The sequence below is a fragment of the Cicer arietinum genome, chromosome 1 (assembly GCF_000331145.2).
Source record: "Cicer arietinum cultivar CDC Frontier isolate Library 1 chromosome 1, Cicar.CDCFrontier_v2.0, whole genome shotgun sequence".
Classification (NCBI taxonomy): Eukaryota; Viridiplantae; Streptophyta; class Magnoliopsida; order Fabales; family Fabaceae; genus Cicer; species Cicer arietinum.
Genome location: NC_021160.2, coordinates 51,251,412 through 51,274,079, shown reverse-complemented (window position 1 = coordinate 51,274,079; position 22,668 = coordinate 51,251,412). Strand labels below are relative to the sequence as shown.

General features: G+C 33.2%; 1 protein-coding gene and 1 pseudogene across 1 annotated transcript in view; one reads left to right on the top strand and one right to left on the bottom strand.

Moving 5' to 3' along the window:
• The window catches only part of LOC101491387 (nodulin homeobox-like), a 36,130-nt gene extending 24,644 nt beyond the window's left edge, over nucleotides 1–11,486 (bottom strand). Inside the window, exons 1-5 of the mRNA XM_012715853.3 lie at nucleotides 11,288–11,486; nucleotides 9,071–9,314; nucleotides 1,645–1,707; nucleotides 1,447–1,572; nucleotides 1,209–1,367 (exon numbers count right to left, since the gene is read on the bottom strand). Of these exons, the coding sequence (XP_012571307.1) occupies nucleotides 1,209–1,367; nucleotides 1,447–1,572; nucleotides 1,645–1,686 (327 nt within the window). The 5' untranslated portion in view covers nucleotides 1,687–1,707; nucleotides 9,071–9,314; nucleotides 11,288–11,486. The remainder of the gene's footprint in view (nucleotides 1–1,208; nucleotides 1,368–1,446; nucleotides 1,573–1,644; nucleotides 1,708–9,070; nucleotides 9,315–11,287) is intronic.
• A 6,168-nt stretch (nucleotides 11,487–17,654) lies between these two features.
• On the top strand, nucleotides 17,655–19,962 carry LOC101491700 (exocyst complex component EXO70H1-like; annotated as a pseudogene).
• The last annotated feature ends 2,706 nt before the right edge of the window (nucleotides 19,963–22,668 follow it).

Here is a 22,668-nt window from a genome sequence, read left to right as displayed (position 1 = left end):
ATTGGGCAGGGTGTCCCGACACTCGGCGATCAGTCACCGGTTGGTGCATGTTTCTCGGTTCTTCACTGATATCATGGAAAAGTAAGAAACAAGTAAGAGTCTCTAAATCCTCTACAGAATCAGAGTATCGTGCTATGTCTACTGCTTGTTCTGAGATAATTTGGCTTCGTGGTCTTTTGGCTGAACTTGGATTCCCTCAAACAGAGCCGACGTCTCTCTATGCCGACAATACAAGTGCTATTCAAATTGTTGCAAATCCTGTTTTTCATGAGCGCACCAAACATATTGAAGTAGATTGTCACTCTATCCGTGAGGCCTATGATAATCAGATTATATCCATCCCTCACATCAATACTCAGTTTCAAGTTGCAGACATTCTTACCAAAGCTGTTCCTCGCCCGCGCCATCAGTTTCTAGTTAGCAAATTGATGCTTCTTGACCAGCCGCATCAATTTGAGGGGGGATGTGAATCAGGAAATAAATAATAATTTATAATTATATTTATCAGTTTTCCTAAAATTAGTTAGACAAATCAGGATTTGATTTGATTCTCTTAATTTGTAATTATTAGATATAAATGTTGTAACGATTATTTATACTGAGAGATATCAAAGCAAAAAGGGCATCAAACCCTAAATTGTGACAGGTCATACTCTAGATATACGATTTTAGGCGTGAGGTCTTCGTGTTGAGAGGCTCGCATTGGGTGTGATATGGCCTGAAAAGTTGTTTATAAGTGAGGGACATTTTTCACCTTATAAGCTAATTATGTGGGGTTTAGTAAATTATAAAGAGTATTGATCAGCAGTTGTTGCTCCTGATCAAATTTAGGTTTCTGTCACGAGAAATAGCATGCAAAGCAAGCTTGGGTGTTTTGTATACATACCAGAGGTTATCAGACTCTACTCTGTAAGCTTAGATGATTTTTCAGTAAAATCAAGTTTTCCTCTCTGACTTTCTCTATCTCTCCTTCTCAAGTCACACTGTCAAATTACCACTGAACTTGCTCCCTGCTTTACCTCTAAATATAGGGTGTCCAAACACACAACTAAACAGAGTCCACATTGCTGACCAGCAAAGCATTATTTAGAATTTTTGCTAAATATTTCAACATTCTGATAACATGTCTTTTCCCACAAGGAAAAATAAAACAAAACCACAAGAGAAGTGAAATATGAAAAATGTTAATAGGCATTAAAAATATGAACCTGGTCAAATTTAGAATTTCGGGATGATAAATCACACAAGGAATGCAAGAGTCGAACGCCACATAACAAGTATCTGAAGCTGTCCTCAACTTTATGGGATGTCATAATCGTTGAAGCAAGGTGTGATGGAAGAGATCCTGCAAGCTTTTCCATGTCAATCTGTACACACCACAGTCAGAAATAAGAGTTTGATAAAACAAGATATAAAATAGCACTATGATGCTGAGTATGAAACAACCTTCAGCAATGATCCTTTTTCAGTAAGGTAGTTAATAACAAAATTTTCGGAGTCCTTCAATAATTTATTAAGTTCCAGAGAGGCAACACCTTGCAATTCTGTCACTGCTGATATCATGCCTGAAACCTGTTCAAGCAAATAAATAACTATAATTCATGCTTCATGTATCCATGTTATATTTAAGTGGTGAACACTTGCCTGTGCAGCATTGCTTGATGTTTCTTCCTTTACAATCCTCATTCTTGAAAACTAATAGGAAAACTGAGAAAGCATACGTTAGCAAGACACATCAGAAACATGCAAGACACACATATAGCACAAGTAATCACTAATCAGTATGCATGAACAATGCTAATGTAATGTTGCACTTTGGAAGAAAAGTAGACAGATCATGCCAACCATACTATGAAGAATAATAGACTGATGGCAAATAGTTCGTGCAGCTGGAACTATTGTAATTGTTGTTGGGATTAGAGACTCCATTAGCAAGCATATCTAGAGAAGATGAGGTAACCAACCAAAGCATTAGAGTTTGAAGGAAATGAAGGTGCCAGTGGGTGGAATTGATGCTAAGCAGTTTCTTAAGGTTGTTGAAACTGCCGGCCGGGGATTGATGTTAAGAACCAAAATTAGGGTGGAGATGAAAACAAATTCTGCTTAAAGCAGTAATAGTAGATGAGTGCATCGTGTCCAAATTTAATACGTACTTGACTGTGTATTACCTCTGCCACCACAGCCTCACGAACAACCATCAGAGCAATTAGTGCAGTATATGTAATGTAATATGTATGTTGTATTTCTGCCGTGCATGTTGCGTCATGTGAATGGCTTGTACGACACAGCCTGTTAGGTTAGGTGATTTAGCATTACCAGATGTCACTCCATCCTAGGGCAACAGCAATCTATAAGTAACTCATAACTGAATAACTGTATTCACATTCAGAATAACAAAATCAGTTTTTGGCATGTTTAGTTTTCTCTGTCTCCTCGCTTTCCAAGATTCTAGCTCAGGCCCCTGCATCTTTCTTGGCCCTAATTTGGTTTCCATATGGCCTCGCAAGCATCCCATCATAGCTTGTTCAGAGCTATGGATGAATACCACGGCTTATCTGTTATCACTACAGAAACAGTGTGGATTCTGTCTGTGTGCTATTTGAATTGCAAACTCCTTTGAACAATCCAGTTGTTTTTGGTAACTACAAAAGTGAGGTAGCCCACAGTCACCATCCAGTTTTTCATTCTTCGACAAGACACATGGAGCTTAACTTATAATTTGTTTGTGAGAAACTCCTTAGCAAGTCTCTTATTGTGTCTCATGTTACAGCTCTTGCTCAAGTGGCGCAAAACTGATACAACCACTGGAATTAACAAAGAAAGGGAATTGAACAATGAATCAGTCAACCTAATCAGAATCAGAGTGATTCTGCTAGGAAGAACAAAAAGAATTTTATTGAATTGAATAGAAGAAGAATGGTTACAATAGGTCCCACGACCTTGCTGGTTCCACAACCAGAAATTCTGTTAACACCCAAAAAACTGTCTCAACTTCTAACAGCTATTCCTTCTTATAGTTCATTTATTCCCTAACTGCCTAACTAACTTTTAGACACGTGTTACATTAGGAAGTTTTCAACCACTAACTGCCTAACTAACTTTTAGACATGTGTTACATTAGGAAGTTTTCAACCAAACTCTCCTATTTCCCTTCTGATATACATTTCTAATAGTAGGCTTAGGGCTATTAGTCTTATCACTACCCCCCCCCTAAAAGAACTAACTTGTCCTCAAGTTGGAAATCAGGAAAATTGTCTTGAATGTTTGCTGCCAATTCCCAGGTACACTCATGCTGAGGAAGATCTTTCCATTTAACTAGCACCTCTAAGTAACCCTGCTTGTCCTCTCTGCTATCCAATATGGCTTCTGGGGTCACTTCCAACTCTAATTCTTCATTTAACATAGGTGGAAGTGGTTGAGGCTGCTGGTGTGGCTTCAATGCTTTCTTCAACAAAGATACATGAAAGACCGGGTGAATTTTAGCATGACTAGGGAGGATTAACTTGTAAGCCACTGGGCCAATCTTGCTACTAATTTGATAAGGGCCATAGAAGCGGGGGGACAACTTAGCATAAGGTCTATTGGCCAACGATTTGAACTTATAGGGCTGTAATTTGAGATAGACCCAATCATCTATCTGAAATTCAACAACCCTTCTGTGCTTGTCTGCATTCTGTTTCATTTGGTTTTGGGCTTTAGTCAAGTTCAACTTCAATTCTTCAAGAATAGCATCCCTCTGAAACATTAATCTGTTGACTTCTTCTACTTTAGAAGGTATAGCTCCAGCCTTTAGTAAACTAGGAGGGTCTCTACCATATAAGGCACGAAAAGGAGTCATCCCAGCTGAACTATTGTAATTGGAATTAAACCAAAATTCTGCCCAGTGCAACCCATCTAACCACTTCTTAGGCTTAGGACCTACAAAGCATCGCAGATAAGTTTCTAGACATCTATTTGTTACCTCAGTTTGCCCATCTGACTGAGGATGATAGGAAGTACTCATTTTTAATTGAGTTCCAGCCAGCTTGAACAACTCTTTCCAGAAATGGCTCAAGAACAAGGGGTCTCTGTCAGAAACAATGGTGGTTGGAAACCCATGCAGCTTCACTATTTCTCTCACAAACACCGCAGCTACATCCTTGGCTGAGTAAGGATGTCCCAAAGCAAAAAAATGGGCATACTTAGTGAGCCTATCTACCACTACTAGAATGGTATCCCTTCCTCTAACTTTAGGTAATCCACCAATAAAGTCTAATGAAATATCCATCCAAACTTGCTGAGGAATAGGGAGCGGTTGTAATAATCCTGCAGGAGTGAGTGTCGAGTACTTATTTCTGTGGCAAACTTCACACTTATCAACAAAGCTCTTAATATCTGCCCTCATGCCTTCCCAGTACAGAAATGTAGCAACTTTTTTGTAAGTTCTGAAGTATCCAGAGTGGCCTCCCATAGGTGTTTCATGGCATTCAGCAATGATAATAGGGATTCTGTTAGACAGCCTAGAAAGAACTAGTCGTCCTTTGTAATAAAGCACTCCTTTTCTCAACTCAAAGTTCTGATGTGCCGTAGGGTTAATGATCAGATCTTGCATCATTTGCATCCACTTAGATTCTTGTTGTAATTCCTGAATCCAAGTATCTTTTTCATCCACAGATAAAACTGAAATCACTGAATACATCATCTTTCTTGAAAGAGCATCTGCCGCCGAATTTTCAGCCCCTGGCTTGTACTGAATTTCAAAATCTAACCCTATAAGCTTGACTGCCCATTTGAATTGTTCATCTGAAAATAATCTCTGCTCAGTGAGAAACTTAAGACTTTTCTGGTCTGTCTTTACAATGAAGTGTCTTCCCATCAAATAGTGTCTCCACTTCTGAATGGCTTGAACCAGCGCCATTAATTCTCTTTCATACACGGACTTTTGTTGAGATCTAGTAGACAATCCTTTACACCAAAAAGCTAGAGGTCACCCTTCTTGCATTAGTACAGCTCCCAACCCCTTGCTGGAAGCATCTGTTTCAATTATAAATTGCTTATTGAAATCAGGTACAGCCAGCATAGGTAAGTTCACCATAGCAGTCTTCAATTCCTCAAAAGCATAACTAGCTTCAGGTGACCAAACAAATGCATCTTTTTTTAGTAAATCAGTGAGCGGTTTGGCTTTTCTACCATAGTTTTGCACAAATCTTCTGTAGTAACCAGTCAGCCCTAAGAAACCCCTTAGGCTTTTGATGTTGGTAGGTGTAGGCCAAGACTTCATATCTTCAACCTTGGAATTATCAGCTGCCACTCCTTCTCCTGAGATGATATGGCCCAAGTATTCTAAACTGGACTGCCCAAAACTACATTTTTTTAGATTGGCTTTTAGATCATTCTGTTTCAATATGTCCAGAACTAGTTGCAAATGTTGTGCATGAGCCTTCATATCAGTGCTGTAGACTAGTATGTCATCAAAGAACACCAATGTGAATTTTCTCAAATAAGGTTTTAGGATGTCATTCATCAAGGCTTGAAAAGTAGATGGAGCATTAGTTAATCCAAAGGGCATTACAAGGAACTCATAGTGTCCCTCATGAGTCCTAAATGCTGTTTTTTCAACATCCTCTGTTTTCATCCTGATTTGGTGATACCCTGATTTGAGATCCAACTTAGAAAACACCTGTGCCCCCCCTAATTCATCTAATAACTCTTCAATAATAGGAATGGGGAATTTGTTAGGAATGGTAATTTTGTTAAGAGCCCTATAGTCTACACAAAATCTCCAACCTCCATCCTTCTTTTTCACTAAAAGGATAGGACTAGAATAGGGACTTATACTCGGTCTAATCACTCCAGCGTCGAGCATTTCCAATACTAACTTCTCTATTTCAGTTTTCTGGTAGTGTGGACATTTGTAAGGCCTTAAGTTTGGAATTTCAGTACCTTCTTTCAGATGGATGGCGTGATCATGCCTTCTAGAGGGAGGTAGCCCTTGAGGATTCTGAAAAACTTCCTGAAACTGCTGTAGTATTTCCTCAATCATCTCTGGAATTTGGTGTTGTTGCTGCCGCCTGCCTTGATCATTATCACACTGCAACAATAATCCTTCACCCTCCTTCAACAATACTTGCATAAGGGCACCATAAGATAGTTCAGTTTTGGTCAAAGCTGGATCCCCTGCGATAGTGATCACTGAATTCCCTTTTTTCACGGTCAACTCCATCTTACCAAAATCTGCCTTCACCTCTCCCAACCCAGCCAACCAATCTAGCCCAAGAACTAAGTCTACTCCTTTCAAACTGAAAAGATAGAAATCTTGAATTACCTCTAATTTTTGCATGCAGAATTTTAGCTTCGCACATTTCCCTTTGCCCTTTACTTTATGTCCATCTCCCACTTCAACCATATACACTGGAGTTTCTGCTACTTGTAGTTGTAACCTCTCCACTAACTGCTTGGAAATAAAGTTGTGGGAAGCTCCACAGTCAATGAGAATGACTACAGGTATCTCTTCTATGTTTCCCCTCACCTTCCAAGACTTAGTAGATGTCAACCCAGTCATGGAATACATGGATAACTGTAATGAGTTGGAAGAGTCCACCTGACTCAAGTCTTATTTTCTGGTTCTTCATCTTCCTCTTCAGCTAAAAGCAACATCCTCAGCTGTTTATTTTTGCACACATGTTCTCTACTGAAGGGTTCATCACATCTAAAGCACAACCCTTTTTCTCTTTTTTCTTTCATCTCAACACTGGACAGTTTTTTATAATCTCCTCTTGTTCTAGAACTTTCCGCATCTAAGTTTGGTCTGATGGTATTATTCACACTGCCCATGGAAGAGCCCTCTCTCTGTTTATTTACTGCAGTCTGGGGTTCCAGGGTCACCATCTTACTATAAGAATTTGGTTTATATGAGCTATAGGATCTAGATTATGTTCCACTATTCTTCTTTAATAACACCAGATTCTTCTGTTCCACTAATATAGCTTTTTGAATTAATTCTGACAGAGTAGCCAAATCATACAATTTCACTTCAGCAAGTTGGATTAGGGTTGCAACCTTCCCACCATTGATACCAACTAAGAGCTTTGCCCTCCAAGGAAATGATTGTGGCTTGCATCTTCTCCTCTGCTGTCACGCCTCTAATTGCAAAGTACCGCTCCAATTTTTGGATCCACCCGTACGCGTCGTCCCCAAAAAAATTAGGGATTTCCAATCTTCTCCAACAATTTGGATTCAAACTCCGCTGATGACTCTCTCCTTCATTCTCACTTTCGCTTCCACCCTCCCGCGAGTGTCCATTTCCGTTTATCCCCAATTTGTTGGCTATCGCCGATAACAGCTCTTCGGTTTTCTGCATTCGAGCTTCGTTAAGCTCCAATCGCAATCTCATTCTCTCGCGATCTTGCTTCAGCTCCTCCATCTCTTGAGTCCAACTCTCATCGTTTCGTGCCATTCTTCTGGTAGAGACCATAGACGATTGCGGCAGCGATTGGTTGGTGGTGGATCCACTCCCTCAGGCACCAGAAACGGTGCTCTGATACCAGTGATACAACCACTGGAATTAACAAAGAAAGGGAATTGAACAATGAATCAGTCAACCTAATCAGAATCAGAGTGATTCTGCTAGGAAGAACAAAAAGAATTTTATTGAATTGAATAGAAGAAGAATGGTTACAATAGGTCCCACGACCTTGCTGGTTCCACAACCAGAAATTCTATTAACACCCAAAAAACTGTCTCAACTTCTAACAGCTATTCCTTCTTATAGTTCATTTATTCCCTAACTGCCTAACTAACTTTTAGACACGTGTTACATTAGGAAGTTTTCAACCACTAACTGCCTAACTAACTTTTAGACATGTGTTACATTAGGAAGTTTTCAACCAAACTCTCCTATTTCCCTTCTGATATACATTTCTAATAGTAGGCTTAGGGCTATTAGTCTTATCAAAAACCGTACAAAATCGTTGTCTCATCTTAAGTTTAGTGCCATTTGAGACAAACTCGAAGTGTTGACTGCTTCTCGACCACCCTGAGTTTGAGAGGGAATGATAGGAGTATGAGATACCCCTTCCTCTCTCTCTGCCTTGCTGTCTTACATAGTACTAATCACTGCAGAGTTCTAGATTCTTCAGAGTCAGCTCATTAAGGCTGAACTCAAGTGTTTGTTAGTTATTCTGTTACATGTCAGTAGCACACATTTCAGAATTTTCCTCTCTATAAATACCATAGATTAGAGATTGTAACTAATTCAGTTTTACAGACATCAAAGAGTTTGTTTTCACTCTCAAATCCTCTCTCTTTAGAAACTCTTTTAATGTTGATGTCATCAGAAAAGAAAATTATTATCATCCAGTTTTACAGAGATAGTGTGGGAGAATGTAACAGGAGCTGCATGCGAGTGTTTTTCTGCAGCAAATGAAGGAATTCGCCTGCAAGTGCAAAATCAGATGTGGAACATAACTCGGTGGTGTTGTCTCTGTGGAATGTGGTGGAGGAGGAGGAGGAATCAGAGAGAATTTATCTGAGGCCATTTGCAACTGAATCAACCTCTTGATATTACATTGAGATTGTGGTCAAGAGAGAAAGGAAAATGATTTGAATCCCTAATTTTGTAATCTGTAAAACTGTTTTCTAAAGGGTAGAGTCACCTATATAGAGAGACTAACTTTCAGATAACTACCAAACTGAATAACTCTGACTAACTGATTCAATTTCAGCTATGATGCACAGATACATACAATATGAGTATTGGATAAGATATATCCGATATGGCATCAGAGATACAGCATTTCTTAAAAAATTAAGATGTGTTACGTTAAGGATATGTGTATACAAAATAATTATATAATAATAAAAATACGCATTAAACATTAAAATGATATAATTTTTTTTTTATCAATAACCACATAAATACCTATAATAGTTTTAGATTCTTATTAATAACAACAGATATAAATACTTATAATATTATTTATATAGTCTTTTTAATTGTTCAAAATTTTATAATGATCATCTGATTACAAAATGTTTAAAACCTTACAATTAAACAGGTTTATAAAGACAAGAAGCAAGAATGCCAATGAACCTCAAGCTGTAAACAGTAGCTGGAAAAACATGATAATGGGTCATGTGATACAAGTTAGGCCCAAAATTTTCATTTTCAAAACAAGTAACCCTAATCACATTTGCTGCATATTGTGTTTCTTCTTAGCGTCGCACCAGCGTACATTCCTTCCCATTGAGCATCATGTTTCTTTTCATCAGAATTCTCTTATTTCCTCTATTGTATCATTTACTATTCAGAGTGTTTTCTTCAATTCTTTCTGTACCTGCACGACCGCGAATCGTCGGCGTATTGCCGACGTATCGACGACGTATCAGAATTTATTTTATTTTTAAAAATGTAGATCTCAAATACTTCTCAGATGCGTATCAAGGACGATATGGGTCGAAATATGTCATATCGACACATCATAGAATTTCAGTTAGTTAATACAGTAGATGGTTCTAGAAAAAAATATATACTCCTGGTTAGGAAACTACATACATAACACTGCTAAACTAAATTAAATATAAAAAGCACGAAACAGCGATAAAAGCGTAACTAAATAATAAATACAATATTAAATGCAGTAAACAGCAATATAAGCAGTAAGCTACAGTCAACATCCCGACTACTCTTATACTCCAATAGGAATAAGCTAGCATTTATAAAAGTAATTAAAAAGGCACAATAACTATTTTTAATTGTTGTATCTTGTACAATAATCAAAGCAGATTTAGTCTAATTTCTAGAAGGCATAAACATTAAACAACAAAAATAGCATCCAAAGATAATGTCTTAAACTAACCATATCCACATTTTACTTTCAGTGTTCTAAGGGAAAACACTTCTCAATACTCGCTAGGTATTCTAGCCTTACGTGATTTACAACAATCGCAAATTGATTACCAACCAAAACAGATCATTTACGTGGATATGAAAACTAGTTTCTTCAATGTCTGTGTCTGCCCTCATTGTTTCACAACAAGAGAAAGAGGGCAACCCGCTAGGGGATAGAAGTGCTAGTCCAATAGGTTTAAGCCGACGGGAAAGTGTTATTGAGTCTTCTACAATGTCCTTATATAAAATAAAAACCGGTGCTGGCATACACTTGATTACAACCAAATTCTTGTAGTTTAAAATTTTAGGCTCCGTTTACTTAATAAAAATATTTGATGTTTTCATTTCTTAAATTTGTGTTCATTTTACCTTGATGAAAAACGTTTGAAATGAACCACTGTCATGAAGAGAAGATGAAATACTAGTCAATGATGATGCATTTCCAGAAATAATGAAAACAGTATTTTGACATCTTTATTGTTTCTAAAAATGTAAACAATTGTTCACTTCAAAAGTCTTTTAAGTTTCTGTTAACAAGTAAAATTAACACAAATTTTTAAAAATAGAAATAGAAAATGTTTTCACAAAGTAAACGGCATTGCATGTTCAGTCATCGAGTGTACAAATACAATATGAGATTTTATGAGTAAGCTTTAGTATTAGCTGAGTGATATTTATATACAAAATACAATTTACTAGAAGAATATAGAGGGTCATTGATTTTGGAGTGGAATTTGAGAGAGAGCACAAAATCTCCCAAACACCTCGAAGAATCAGTAATCATACTTCCTTCCATTTCTTTCCTATAATCTGAATCCTGACAGTTCCATCACATTCCAAATGCTAATACTAATGCCCATTTATATTCAATCACATGAAGCAATTTGATAAAACTAATAATTAGATTCAAATCTTTTCAATATATCCAATTAATTGTATTATTTAATTAACTATTTTTTTAGCCAACAAATTTACCACCCTTGAATCTAGGGATTCTTGTTGGTTTGCCCTAGGCATTAAAATAGAGAGAGTATTTTTAGGCACCAAAATCGACTCTATAAATTTATGAAATTTAATTAGATCTCATCTCATGGCTTTGAATTCAATTTAAATCAATAAATTGATCAAAAAAATTAAAATCAATAAATCTCATTTAATTCCCAATTTTACAATAGTATCTTGAAGCACCAGTAACAATGACTAGTATATATTGAATCAACAACAGTGTCGGCACTTAGAAGCACACCACAAAGAAAACTTGAAATCGAGATATATACTTATAATAAACCATAATTGAAGCAGAATTTAAATCAATCAATCCTAAAAAGCTTAAAATCAAGACGCTAGTAGAAAACACAGAACACAGAAAAGAGAGATACAGAAATGAAGTGGTAGATATGAAAGAGTGAAGAGATATACCTGCGACGGTTTGGACACAGCGGCGAGGGAAGTGCAGAGAACGGTGCGGCGCTGAATGAGTGAGAGTGAACACTAACGACTGAAACGGGATTAAAACGCAGACATGATTTTTTTTTTATCTGTTTTTCATTCATATATATAGAGAGAGCTTGAGTTTGTGTTCGACGGATTTGGATTCAGGGAACAGTAAAGTTTTGACAAGAGCCTTATTCATTGCTCTAATTTTATAACTAGTTCATGATTAATATTTAAGAATTATTGAAAATTTTAATAATAATCTATAATAATGTTAAAAAATAACAGTTTCTAATTGTTTATATTTTTATAACTAAAATTATAAATGGTAAATTCATATTTTTGTTTTCTTTAATAGAAGAAAACATAAACATAAATTAACCTCCATATAACTAAGTAATATGTAACACTTTTTTTGAAATTCTAAATTATCTTTCTTAATTTTTTAATATCACTACAAAGTATAATAATATTTTAAAAATTACGTAAATAGTAATCATTAAAAAAAATATTTTCACACATTCATATAAGTTCATCGATAAAATGTTCTCTTGTTTAAATATCGCCTATTACAAACTTTCTATATAGTTCAAATACCCACAAACAAAATAATTTGAAATTTTTGATAAAATGTTCTCTTGTTTAAATATCACCTATTACAAACCTTCTATATAGTTCAAATACCCACAAACAAAATAATTTGAAGTTTTTGTCGCATTATCTTTTCATAAAAAACTAATAGTTAATTATTTCATTTATTTGTTATAACTGTTTTTTAATAATGATATTAAAAAAATGATTAAAATGAAAATTATATTAAAAAGTTTTTCATAAAAATTAATTTTTAAAGATACACTTTAAAATAAATATATATATATATATATATATATATATATATATATATATATAGTGTGTGTGTAATTTTTATCGTATTAAAATTTCTAATAATTAATATCTAAACTATTAACTGTCACAATTTCTTTTTTTAATCGATAACAAATAAGTTTAAAACAATTTGTACTATTTTGAAGTAAGTTTTTATAAAATTTATTTTTAAAAATATAAAATTAAAATAACTTTTTAAAAATCTTAGACAAACAGACCCAAGATATAAAAAAATCTCTATTTTCCTACTAAAATTTCTGCAGAAACAAACATCCTCACAAAAAAAAATAGTTTTTTGAGTAAAAAGTTCCTAGAAATTTGATTGTTTTTTTTTTATGTTAGTAAAAATATTACTAATGAATCAAGTTTACACTTAGAAGGGACATGTGCGTTTCCTAAGATAATAACACCGACTGACACGCTGAAAAAGCACAAGAAAATCTGATTTGCGTTAACTGCGTATAGATATTCATAAATTTAAATTGGAGAAAAAAACGTTCTTAAAAAGTTATTTGACAAAGACAAAACTGATTTACTCTAACTGGCATATACGATACACACATAAATTTAAATTTTAGCAGGAATTAGTTTTTTGGAAATTCTTTGACATATAAAAATTACTTGTAGCAATTATAATAGTGAGCATGCAACTTGAGGATCATAATTGTAACATACGAGAAGCCTTTGGCAACGGTTTAAATCGTCGCAGGAAGCCTCTACAGGGGTTTCAACCGTTGCAAAATCACCAGTTCACTATAATTAACCTTCTTTTAATATAGTGATTTAACTATTCTGCATAATTCTCAAATATACAAGGCCCTGTTGTTGGATGTATTAAAAGCAAGGAAAGAGAGATCGTGATCAAGATTAAGTTAAGGATACCAGACCATTAATTGTAAATCTTTCTAGATGCAACACTTTTGCAATTGTATTTAATATCATGACAAGTGCGTATCATGGACTGAGTTAATTGTGATTTTTTATGTGTTAAAATTATATAAGTAATTAAATAATTATGTAAACATAATTTTAGCTCTCTACAAAAGCCCAAAAAGTTGATTACTATTTACTAGTATTTCACATCTATGCACCGCATCGGGAGAAAATCGTCAAAAGAGTATATGTTAGTTACAGTTTATAATTTGTTTGTTTAATTATTTAACAAAAATTTGTAATGATAAATAACACTATCAAATTAGGTATATTATATATGAATGTGTATCAACGGTTAACCACCACATTGATAAAGCTGAATACAAAATCAAACGAAAATATCGAATATTGAAAAAAAACATTCCAATCTCATTCCTATTTTAGAAGTTTGACACAACATTTATCTATATAAATAGGATCATCAACTTTGAGAAAAAAATTTGCCTTCCTCTTTATTCTGTGGAGTATGCAATTCTCTCGCTTTTGGTTTCATTTATTTTCTCTTTTATTTACTTTGGTTAATTATTCCACCCCTTTTTTATTTTATTTTATTTGTTTGAAATTGTGCATGAAAATAATAATAAAGCACTATGTATTAAACTTGTAACTATATATATGAAAAAGCTGTATAATGTTTATATATATATATATATATATATATATATATATATATATTTATTCTTCTTTTTGGACATATTTATGTTGTGAACTATTGCAAGAAAATCCCCATAAAGCTGGTATACATACATAGTGCATACTCTGATATCGTTGCACAAAACAGCTGACCATGTAATTCCATATAACTACCGAACGAGCATATGCTATAAACAAAATTCACCAAGAAATAAGGAAATGGTCCATTACATTAATTAATGATAACACCAAACTTCAGCATGTCTTAGTCTAACTTGTTTTTTTATTCAATGTCTTAGTCTTACATAGTAATATTAAATTATGCATTTTGCATATATAAATATGCATAATACCAAGAAGGATGAGGTCCACCAAAATTAAAAGTTCAACTCATTTGTCACATAAATCAAGAGTAAAATTTTGGTAGTTTTTTTCTTCATCAAGACCTTCGATCAGTTCGTGTAATCAAAATATTGGCACAAAAACTCTTAATTAGGTAGAACTCCAAATTTTTTTATAATATATCATAACATTTGAAAAATTACAATATTATCCTAAATTTTGTACATTGAACATTTTAAAATTTTATATTTTCATCTTATGCTTGGAATAAATAGTCAAATAACAAGTTTCCCACCACTTAGTATGTGACAATGGTTGGAGCATACCAGTATCACCACCTACCATCAAATATTAGAATTTTGATGTTAGAGTTTTGTGATTTTAAAAGTTCAATTTTTAAATTCGAATAGGATCTCTAAACTTATTAAGACAACCATGTTCTTCGTATAATACTATAATGACAAACATTAATTTGTTCAATTTGCGACATAGTGTACCTATTGAACCCTTTGAATGAACTATTTGCTATAGAATTGTATGATATGAACAGTTGGATATAAGTCAACAATTGAGCTGAAGTACTCTTTGCAATGATATGTCCTCCGAACTATAGCAAATTGCAATTGTATTTGCTATATAGGTGGTGTTGGGTGACCCTATTCGATTCGTTCCGATTTATATGCCACAAACATTTTTAGGTTTAAATATATATTTGATCTATGTAAATATATCACTTTTTAATTTTAGTTTCTGTGAGTTTTTTATTTTTTTTTTAAATTTAGTCTCTCTAAAATTAGAGACAATGACTTTTGCTCCATAACATCAAATCAACATTACAAAAAAAGATATGACAAACGGTCGTGACATGTGGCCCTATAAATACATACCAACACGTCATATTATATTAAAAATTAAAATATTTTATATTATTAATTAATAAATTTATTTATTTATTTATCATATAATAGTTAGTGTTATTTTTTATATATAAAAAATATGAATAGAAATTTACAGATGCGTTTAGGGGTTTTTGAAAAACTCGTCTTCTTACCTACCATAAACCATAAAACTTTTATCTTTTTGACCCTATCCATTTACGTATTTATCTGCTTTCATTTTCTTACCACATAAATATAATAAGAGGAGAACACAAATGATATTGTTGGAGTGCAGGGTAGAAATGAGTTTTAGAGCCACATGTGTGGAGTGCTAGTACTAACATCATCCCTTATCTATTAAGAATTTTTGTAAGACTCCAATTAGAAAGTATATTTTTGAAGCCAATTATGTGTTTGTGGTAAGGAAATTAACGTAGAGAGATTTTAATAGATATGATCAAGAAGATAAGAGTTTTATGATTTATGACAAGGAAGAAGGCGATTTTTCACAAACCTCTAAACCTCTCTCTTAACTTTTATTCATATTTTTTTAATCGAATAATCCTAATTGTGTAATAATAAATATTTTTTTTAATTAATAATATAAAATATTTTAATTTGTAATATACTATAAAATATTATGTGTTGGTTTGTATTTAGAAGGTCACATGTCACATTTGTTTGGCAGTTTTTTTTTTTTGTAACGTTGATTTGATATTAGGAACAAAAATCTATTGTCTCATATTTTAGAGTGACTAAATCCAAACAAAAAAACTTACAGATACTAAAATTAAAACGTGATATATTTGCAGGGACCAAAAACATATTTAAACTAACATTTTATCGAGTATATATATCTAGAGTTGTCAATAAAATCCTAAAGTCTAAAACCCCCTTAAAAAATTTCTACTAAACCCTTAATATTATGTCTACTATTGAAATAAATTTTTTAAAATCTTGGTCTATTATTTTGTTAATTGAAATTTTTTCTTGAATAACTTTTGAAATTTATTTTTCTCGAAAAAAATCTAAAAAAAATTTTTCTCAAAAACTTTTGTGAAAAATATCAATTTTTTTTTTCAAATTAAAAAAGTTTGAGAAGAAAATAAAAAATTGTAAATATTATTTATCGGAAAAAATTTTGTCGAATTTTTTTGAAAAAAAAGGGGCATAGGCCCATTAAACTTACAAAATTTTAAGAGCCTTTTAGTTTTTGGAATTTTTAATCTCTCCAAAATGTGGCTTAGATCAATAATTAGTAGACTTGTAAAATTCTCATGTATATAGATATTCACTATATATTAATCTACATTTGTTTTAAAATTGCTGGTTGATTCAAACGTTTTATTTATTTATCTTTTCATGAGCAAACAAACGTTTTATTTATTAATAAAGTAGCACAATGACAATTTAACACTACTTATTTATAAATGATAATCACTTCCAGATGAAGTGTTTCATTTGGAATGCTTCATAACAATATATATAACTTGGGTATATGCTTATCTTGCTTGTTATTGACTATGCAGTTATATATTTAACCTTATTTGAAAATAGGGGATTCAGTTTTACACATTTCAATAACTATTAATTACAAGTTAAATAAGAAAATAAATAAAACTCGACGGCACTTACAACTAAATAGGAGGGACTAATTCTTTTCATACCAAATCAACAGCACCAGACCGCGTGTAATTAAATACACCAAAGTATTGCTGTACTAAAAATACTCTTTCATACTTAGTAATTAGAAAACAACATATATAATTAATGAGGATAATTGGAGAAAAGGTCACAAGCTGGACTTCAATTGATATAAGCGTTGTTCATTTAGTACAACTTTTACCTTACTCTTTTGGAATACTAGGAAATGTGTACATGGAATAGTGAGGGATAAGTAGACCAAGTCATAATTCAATGCTCAAAACATGTAATTTCAAAAACAAAAACAAAAAAGAATTACATAAGGTGAGCTTAATTATGTGAATTACATTAATTATTACACTATCAAATTTTTTTAGTATATAAAATATACTATAGATATTTATAAAAATAGGCCAAAAAAGTAAGAATAAGTGTAAATTACTTCCTCTACCTCACAATAAAAGTAACTTTGGTACTCATTTTACATGTATTAAAAAATCACTATTACTATAATTAAAAAAAAAAGAAAATAACTGTGTTTTGCTGGCAAACAATTATTTTGTTTCTTTTAATTATAGTAATTATAATTAAAAGAAAGAGAATAATTTTTTTTTTGGAATTATCTAGGTGTTTTTCTCTATCTTAAATCTTTCTCTAAAGTAATACTCTTAGTACAACAATTTGGCTACCCATAGTTGGTAATTAATTAGTGATTCCGTTAATTTTATATTATAATAAAAATCAATTGACTTTTAGAGAAATCACTCAATCGTGTGAGTAAATATTGATTTCATTATTTCGTTAGATAATTATGATCATTATAATTAAAAAACCACTTAGATAAATAATTTAAGATTGAGTCTCGCTATAAAACTTTTTACACAATGTCTTAAATGTTATTTTTTTTTTAAGCATTCGGTCAGTGACGAAAGACAATGCATGCACCCAATAGCAGATTATCTTTAGAAATTCAATTTGAAACCAAATTATTGGTCCCATCTCACTTACCCAAACCATAACAACAACAGAAATAAATAAATTTACGTTGGACAATGTCTGACCCTACTTCTACCGCGTCTGTTGTCTTTATTCTCCTCACGCTGACAAATTTAGGTACCCACATTACATACAACAATCTTCAAGTGTCTCCATTTCTATAAATACCCCAACACTCCAAACTAAGAACAACTTTTCACACTGATTCGACCTAAAACATCCCAAACACATTAATTCCACACCAAGAACACAAGAAACCCATCAATTCAAAAAATGTCAAAACCTAGAACCTTCTTTTTTTTCAAAGCATCACCTCCCCAATCATCACCATTACCACCTCCCTCTCATCGCAACAAAACATTTTCCGACGCAATAGTTGACGAAAACATTGAAACCGCTCGTTCCCTCATAACTAAATGGAACTCTATTTCCACTTCTAACCCTTCTTATTATCTTTTCACTAACACTCGTCAAGAAGCTAAACAGTATCTTAACGCTGTTAAGAGTCTACAATCCGCTATGCAGTACCTCGTCGCACGTGATTCCGCCTCCGATATACTCATTCAATCACAGTCCTTAATGCAACTCGCTATGAAGAGACTCGAAACAGAGTTTTATCGAATATTAACACAAAACAGAGACCGATTCAACTCTGAATCACTCTCCATCTCCGTTTACTCCTCCACTGATAGACGGAGTAGTATATCCGACGAAGATGAAACTTCCGATGACGAGTTTTCGCTCGCCGGAGACTCAGTTTCCATGACTGCCATAGCGGATTTGAAAGCAATTGCTGAATGTATGATATTCACCGGTTACAGTAAAGAGTGCGTGAAGATTTACGTAATCGTGAGAAAATCGATTGTTGATGAGGTACTGTACAATCTCGGAGTTGAGAAACTCAGTTTTTCCCAGGTTCAGAAAATGGATTGGGAATTGATTGAGTGGAAGATTAAGTGCTGGTTGAACGCCGTCAAGGTCGCTGTCGGTACTCTATTTCAAGGCGAGAGAACACTTTGCAATTACGTTTTCGGTCCGCCGGAGAAGAAAATCGCCGAATCATGTTTCGCCGAAATTTGCAGAGACAGTGCTTTAATGTTGTTCGAATTCGCTGAAAACGTAGCGAAGTGTAAGAAAACGCCGGAAAAAATGTTCAGAACGCTTGATTTGTACGAAGCAATATCCGAAAATTGGCAACAAATTGAATCAATCTTCTCGTCAGAATCAGCGTCGGCGATCCGTTCGCAGGTCATCGCTTCACAGGTGAGGCTAGGCGAAACCGTTAGAACGATGCTAACGGAATTTGAATCGCAGATTCAGAAGGAATCTTCGAAGATTCCAGTGCCAGGTGGAGGAGTCCATCCACTCACGCGCTACGTGATGAACTACATCGCACTCCTCGCCGATTACAGCGAAAATCTCACCGATATAATCGCCGATTGGCCACAAACTCCGTTACCGGAGTCTTACTACAAAAGTCCAAGCTACGACGAGAATAATCCACCGTCGGAGATAGCGAAACGCCTCGCGTGGCTGATTCTAGTGGTTCTCTGTAAACTCGACGGAAAAGCAGAACTATACAAAGACGTTGCACTCTCTTACCTATTTCTCGCGAATAACATGCAATACGTCGTCGTAAAGGTTCGTAAATCGAATCTAGGGTTTATTCTCGGCGAGGATTGGTTATCGAAGCACGAGTTGAAGGTGAAGGAGCATGTTTCCAAGTACGAGCGCATGGCGTGGAGCAACGTGCTATCGTCGACTCCATAAAATCCAACGACGGAGAAAGCGAGCTTTATTTTCAGAAGTTTCAATGTGGCATTTGAGGAAGCGTCTAGAACACGGTGTGGGTTGTACCCGACCCGAAACTGCTAGATGAAATTAAATAATCGATAACTTCGAAGCTTGTTTTGAAGTACCGGGAATTTTACGTGAAATATCGGGTCGGATATTTTGTGTGGTAGCGTTTCGTCGCATTCTCCTGAGTCCTGATCGCTTCAAAGGTTGGTGAAGTTGGTGGACCTGCCGGCAATGTCTAAGGCCCACCTTGTGATTTAACGGTGAAGACAAGAAAATGGCCCAGCTATCCAACGACAAAAACAAGATGACAATTCAAAAAAAAAAAAGTATATATATATATATTCTGTTAGTTTTGTGTATAGTGGCAACTATGATAGATGTAAACATATAGTTTTTTTTTAATCTAGAAATACTTGGTAGGATTGGACGACAAAAAAAAAGGTAGGATTTATCGTAAGGATGGATTATAATTAATTAGGTCATTGATAGAAATTACACTCCACATTTGGATAAATTAGGAAAATAATAAAGGATAGGTTTCTTATAAAAGTTTGAATCATCATTAATAGTTAAATTCTTTTACTACAATAACTTTTTTTTATAGGTAAAAATAAGTAATGAGAATACAAAAATACTCCAATTCATCTATAAAAAATGAGACCAAACTCAGCATTATAGTGGCAGGTCAGTACCAACTTCTATGAAGAGAGTTACAAAGATTCTTTCCAATCATGTACTTGAAATTGGCCAAAGTACAATATTGATATGACTTAATAAATACACCAACATACAAATGTCTCCAACATATGCTTAACATAAGCCATCATGCCAACAAAACAATACTAGTCTTCGAATTAATCCAAAAGTTACAATTCCATCACTAATATTCGACAATTGATCTAAACAGCCCCATCAATTGAACTAGCACCAGTCTGCAGAGCCTGCTCAAATGTATTCCAGGGAATTATTAATCCAATCAACAAAGCAATAAGGGATCCTCCCACCTCTGAATGCCGCAAGCCAACACCATGAAACCACTTTAATTTGATCCAATAATCTCACAAGATCTATAACAGTCCCTTCAATTCACAACAATACTAGCTCTCATTAATATTATCATTATTTCCAATAATTTTCTATTTATATCATCATCAGACACACAAACATATTTCCTTGTTTGCAGCCAAGGAATAGAAAGTTGTTCATCAATGGTTCATGACCCACCCATTTGTCGTGCCAAAATTTGATTTTATCGTCACTCCCCAACCTTAGGTTCACACCATCTACAAACCACTTTAATTTGTTGCTTACTACAGGAACCAAAGAGAACAAGTTTTTCTACCAAAGTGAATGTTTACTGTCTGCAATTATGCCCCTTTATGGATAATTGCCTATTGTTTTTGTATAAGAGTTCAAAGAATATGCACTCTTTTACATCGACAATCAATCATAGTTATCCAACACATCAAACAACTATACAATTTATTTTTCATATTTTTATTTAATGTGTTGGCATGTTCTAATTGATTATCAATGTAAAGTTTACACTAACGTTAACAATCTTTTTTGAACTTTTTTGTATAATATAAAATATATATTATTATAAACTTTAAAATACTTTATATTAAAATTTATTTAAAACCTCTATTGTATTTGTGTTGGGCTGACTCTGAAAAAGTTTGAACTCTGAGCTTTTTTTTTTATGAAAGACTATTCTATGAATTTTTTTGTTAAAGAACTTCTTTTCTTATCTCCAATGCTCTTCGAGTTGACCAGTTGAGAGATATACTTTTACCAAAAATTTACCTTCAAATTGAGCAATTCATAAATATGTTTTTAGATACTTTTAAAAATATGTGCGGTGATTGAAGACACTTTATTTTGTTATTATGTCATTTTAAAACTGGATATGTACTTTAACCCAAAAAAGTAAGTCCAAAAAGATACTTTATGACAAAAAAAAATTAGTATTTTTATTTGTATTTTATAGAAAATGTGATGATGAAAATAATGAATTATAATGTCACGAGATTATTATGAAAGTGATAACAAAATGAAACAAATCGAAATTATAGTTTTGTATTTTTATGGCTATACATAAATTGATATACATGGAATAACATGCTCTCTGTGACCTAAATGGGCCTTCCTCATAATTGAACTTTATGGGCCTTTTTTTTTTATTATTTGGATGGTTACGGTGGTATTAATCTTTGAAAAATAATTGGAAATATTTACTCATTTTAAAGTTGTGGATGTTAAGTTGGTTAAATATTTTAGTTTGTAACTTTTCACGGTTTAATTTTAAGATCTTCAAACGATTTAGTAAAATGGAGTAATTGGTTTATTATAGTTTAAAGTAAAGAGTACGAGTACTTAAGTATATAATAAAGTATAGAGTATAAAGTTAATACCCACACAACTAAAAATCCAAATACATGTAATTTTTATTTCTATAAGTGTAGATACGATGAGAAGTAACAAAGTATCCTATCCTAACTCTATCTAAGAATGTAATATTGAAGTTGTATCCGCACAACTAGAAATCCGAACAAATATTCTTTTTAAACTTTGGATATGATGACAAGTAACCTATTATATTGTCTTCCCTAGTCCCACGTAGAAAAGTTTGGAGCAAATAGTTCTATGTTTTTATAGAAATGGAAGTACTATTTTTTAATCTATCTATAATTAAATAGTTTTATTTATAATTGAGTTTAAAAAAAATATTTTATTTTAAAAATAAATTGGATATACTCATTGTTAAAAAAATTAGTGAGGAGACACGTGATCGAATCAAGTAAAACCAATAAACATATATAGACACTGTCTCTTCTTTTAATTTAACCACTTATCTTTTTTTACATGAGAGATATAATTTTTTTACTTAAAATCACCCGTATAAATAATATTTTTTATCTTTTAATCTAAACCAAAAATAAATATTTTTCACATAAATTTAATTTTGTTTTTAGGTTTTGTTCATGACTTAGTTGTCGAACGCAATGTTATTTGTCTTTCGTCTTTGTGCGACGTTGTTTGATTTATTGTAATTTGATTAATATTAACAAATTAATTTTAATTTACTATAAAATCAATCAAAGACTTTAACGTTATCAACGTTATAAATCTAAAGACATAAATATCTTAGACACTTGAATTTTTCACATTTTAAAATTTTTCTTTTCTTTTGTACTATTCACTTGAATATCGTACTTTTATTCCTAATTCGTTCTTTTTTATTTTAGTTAAATT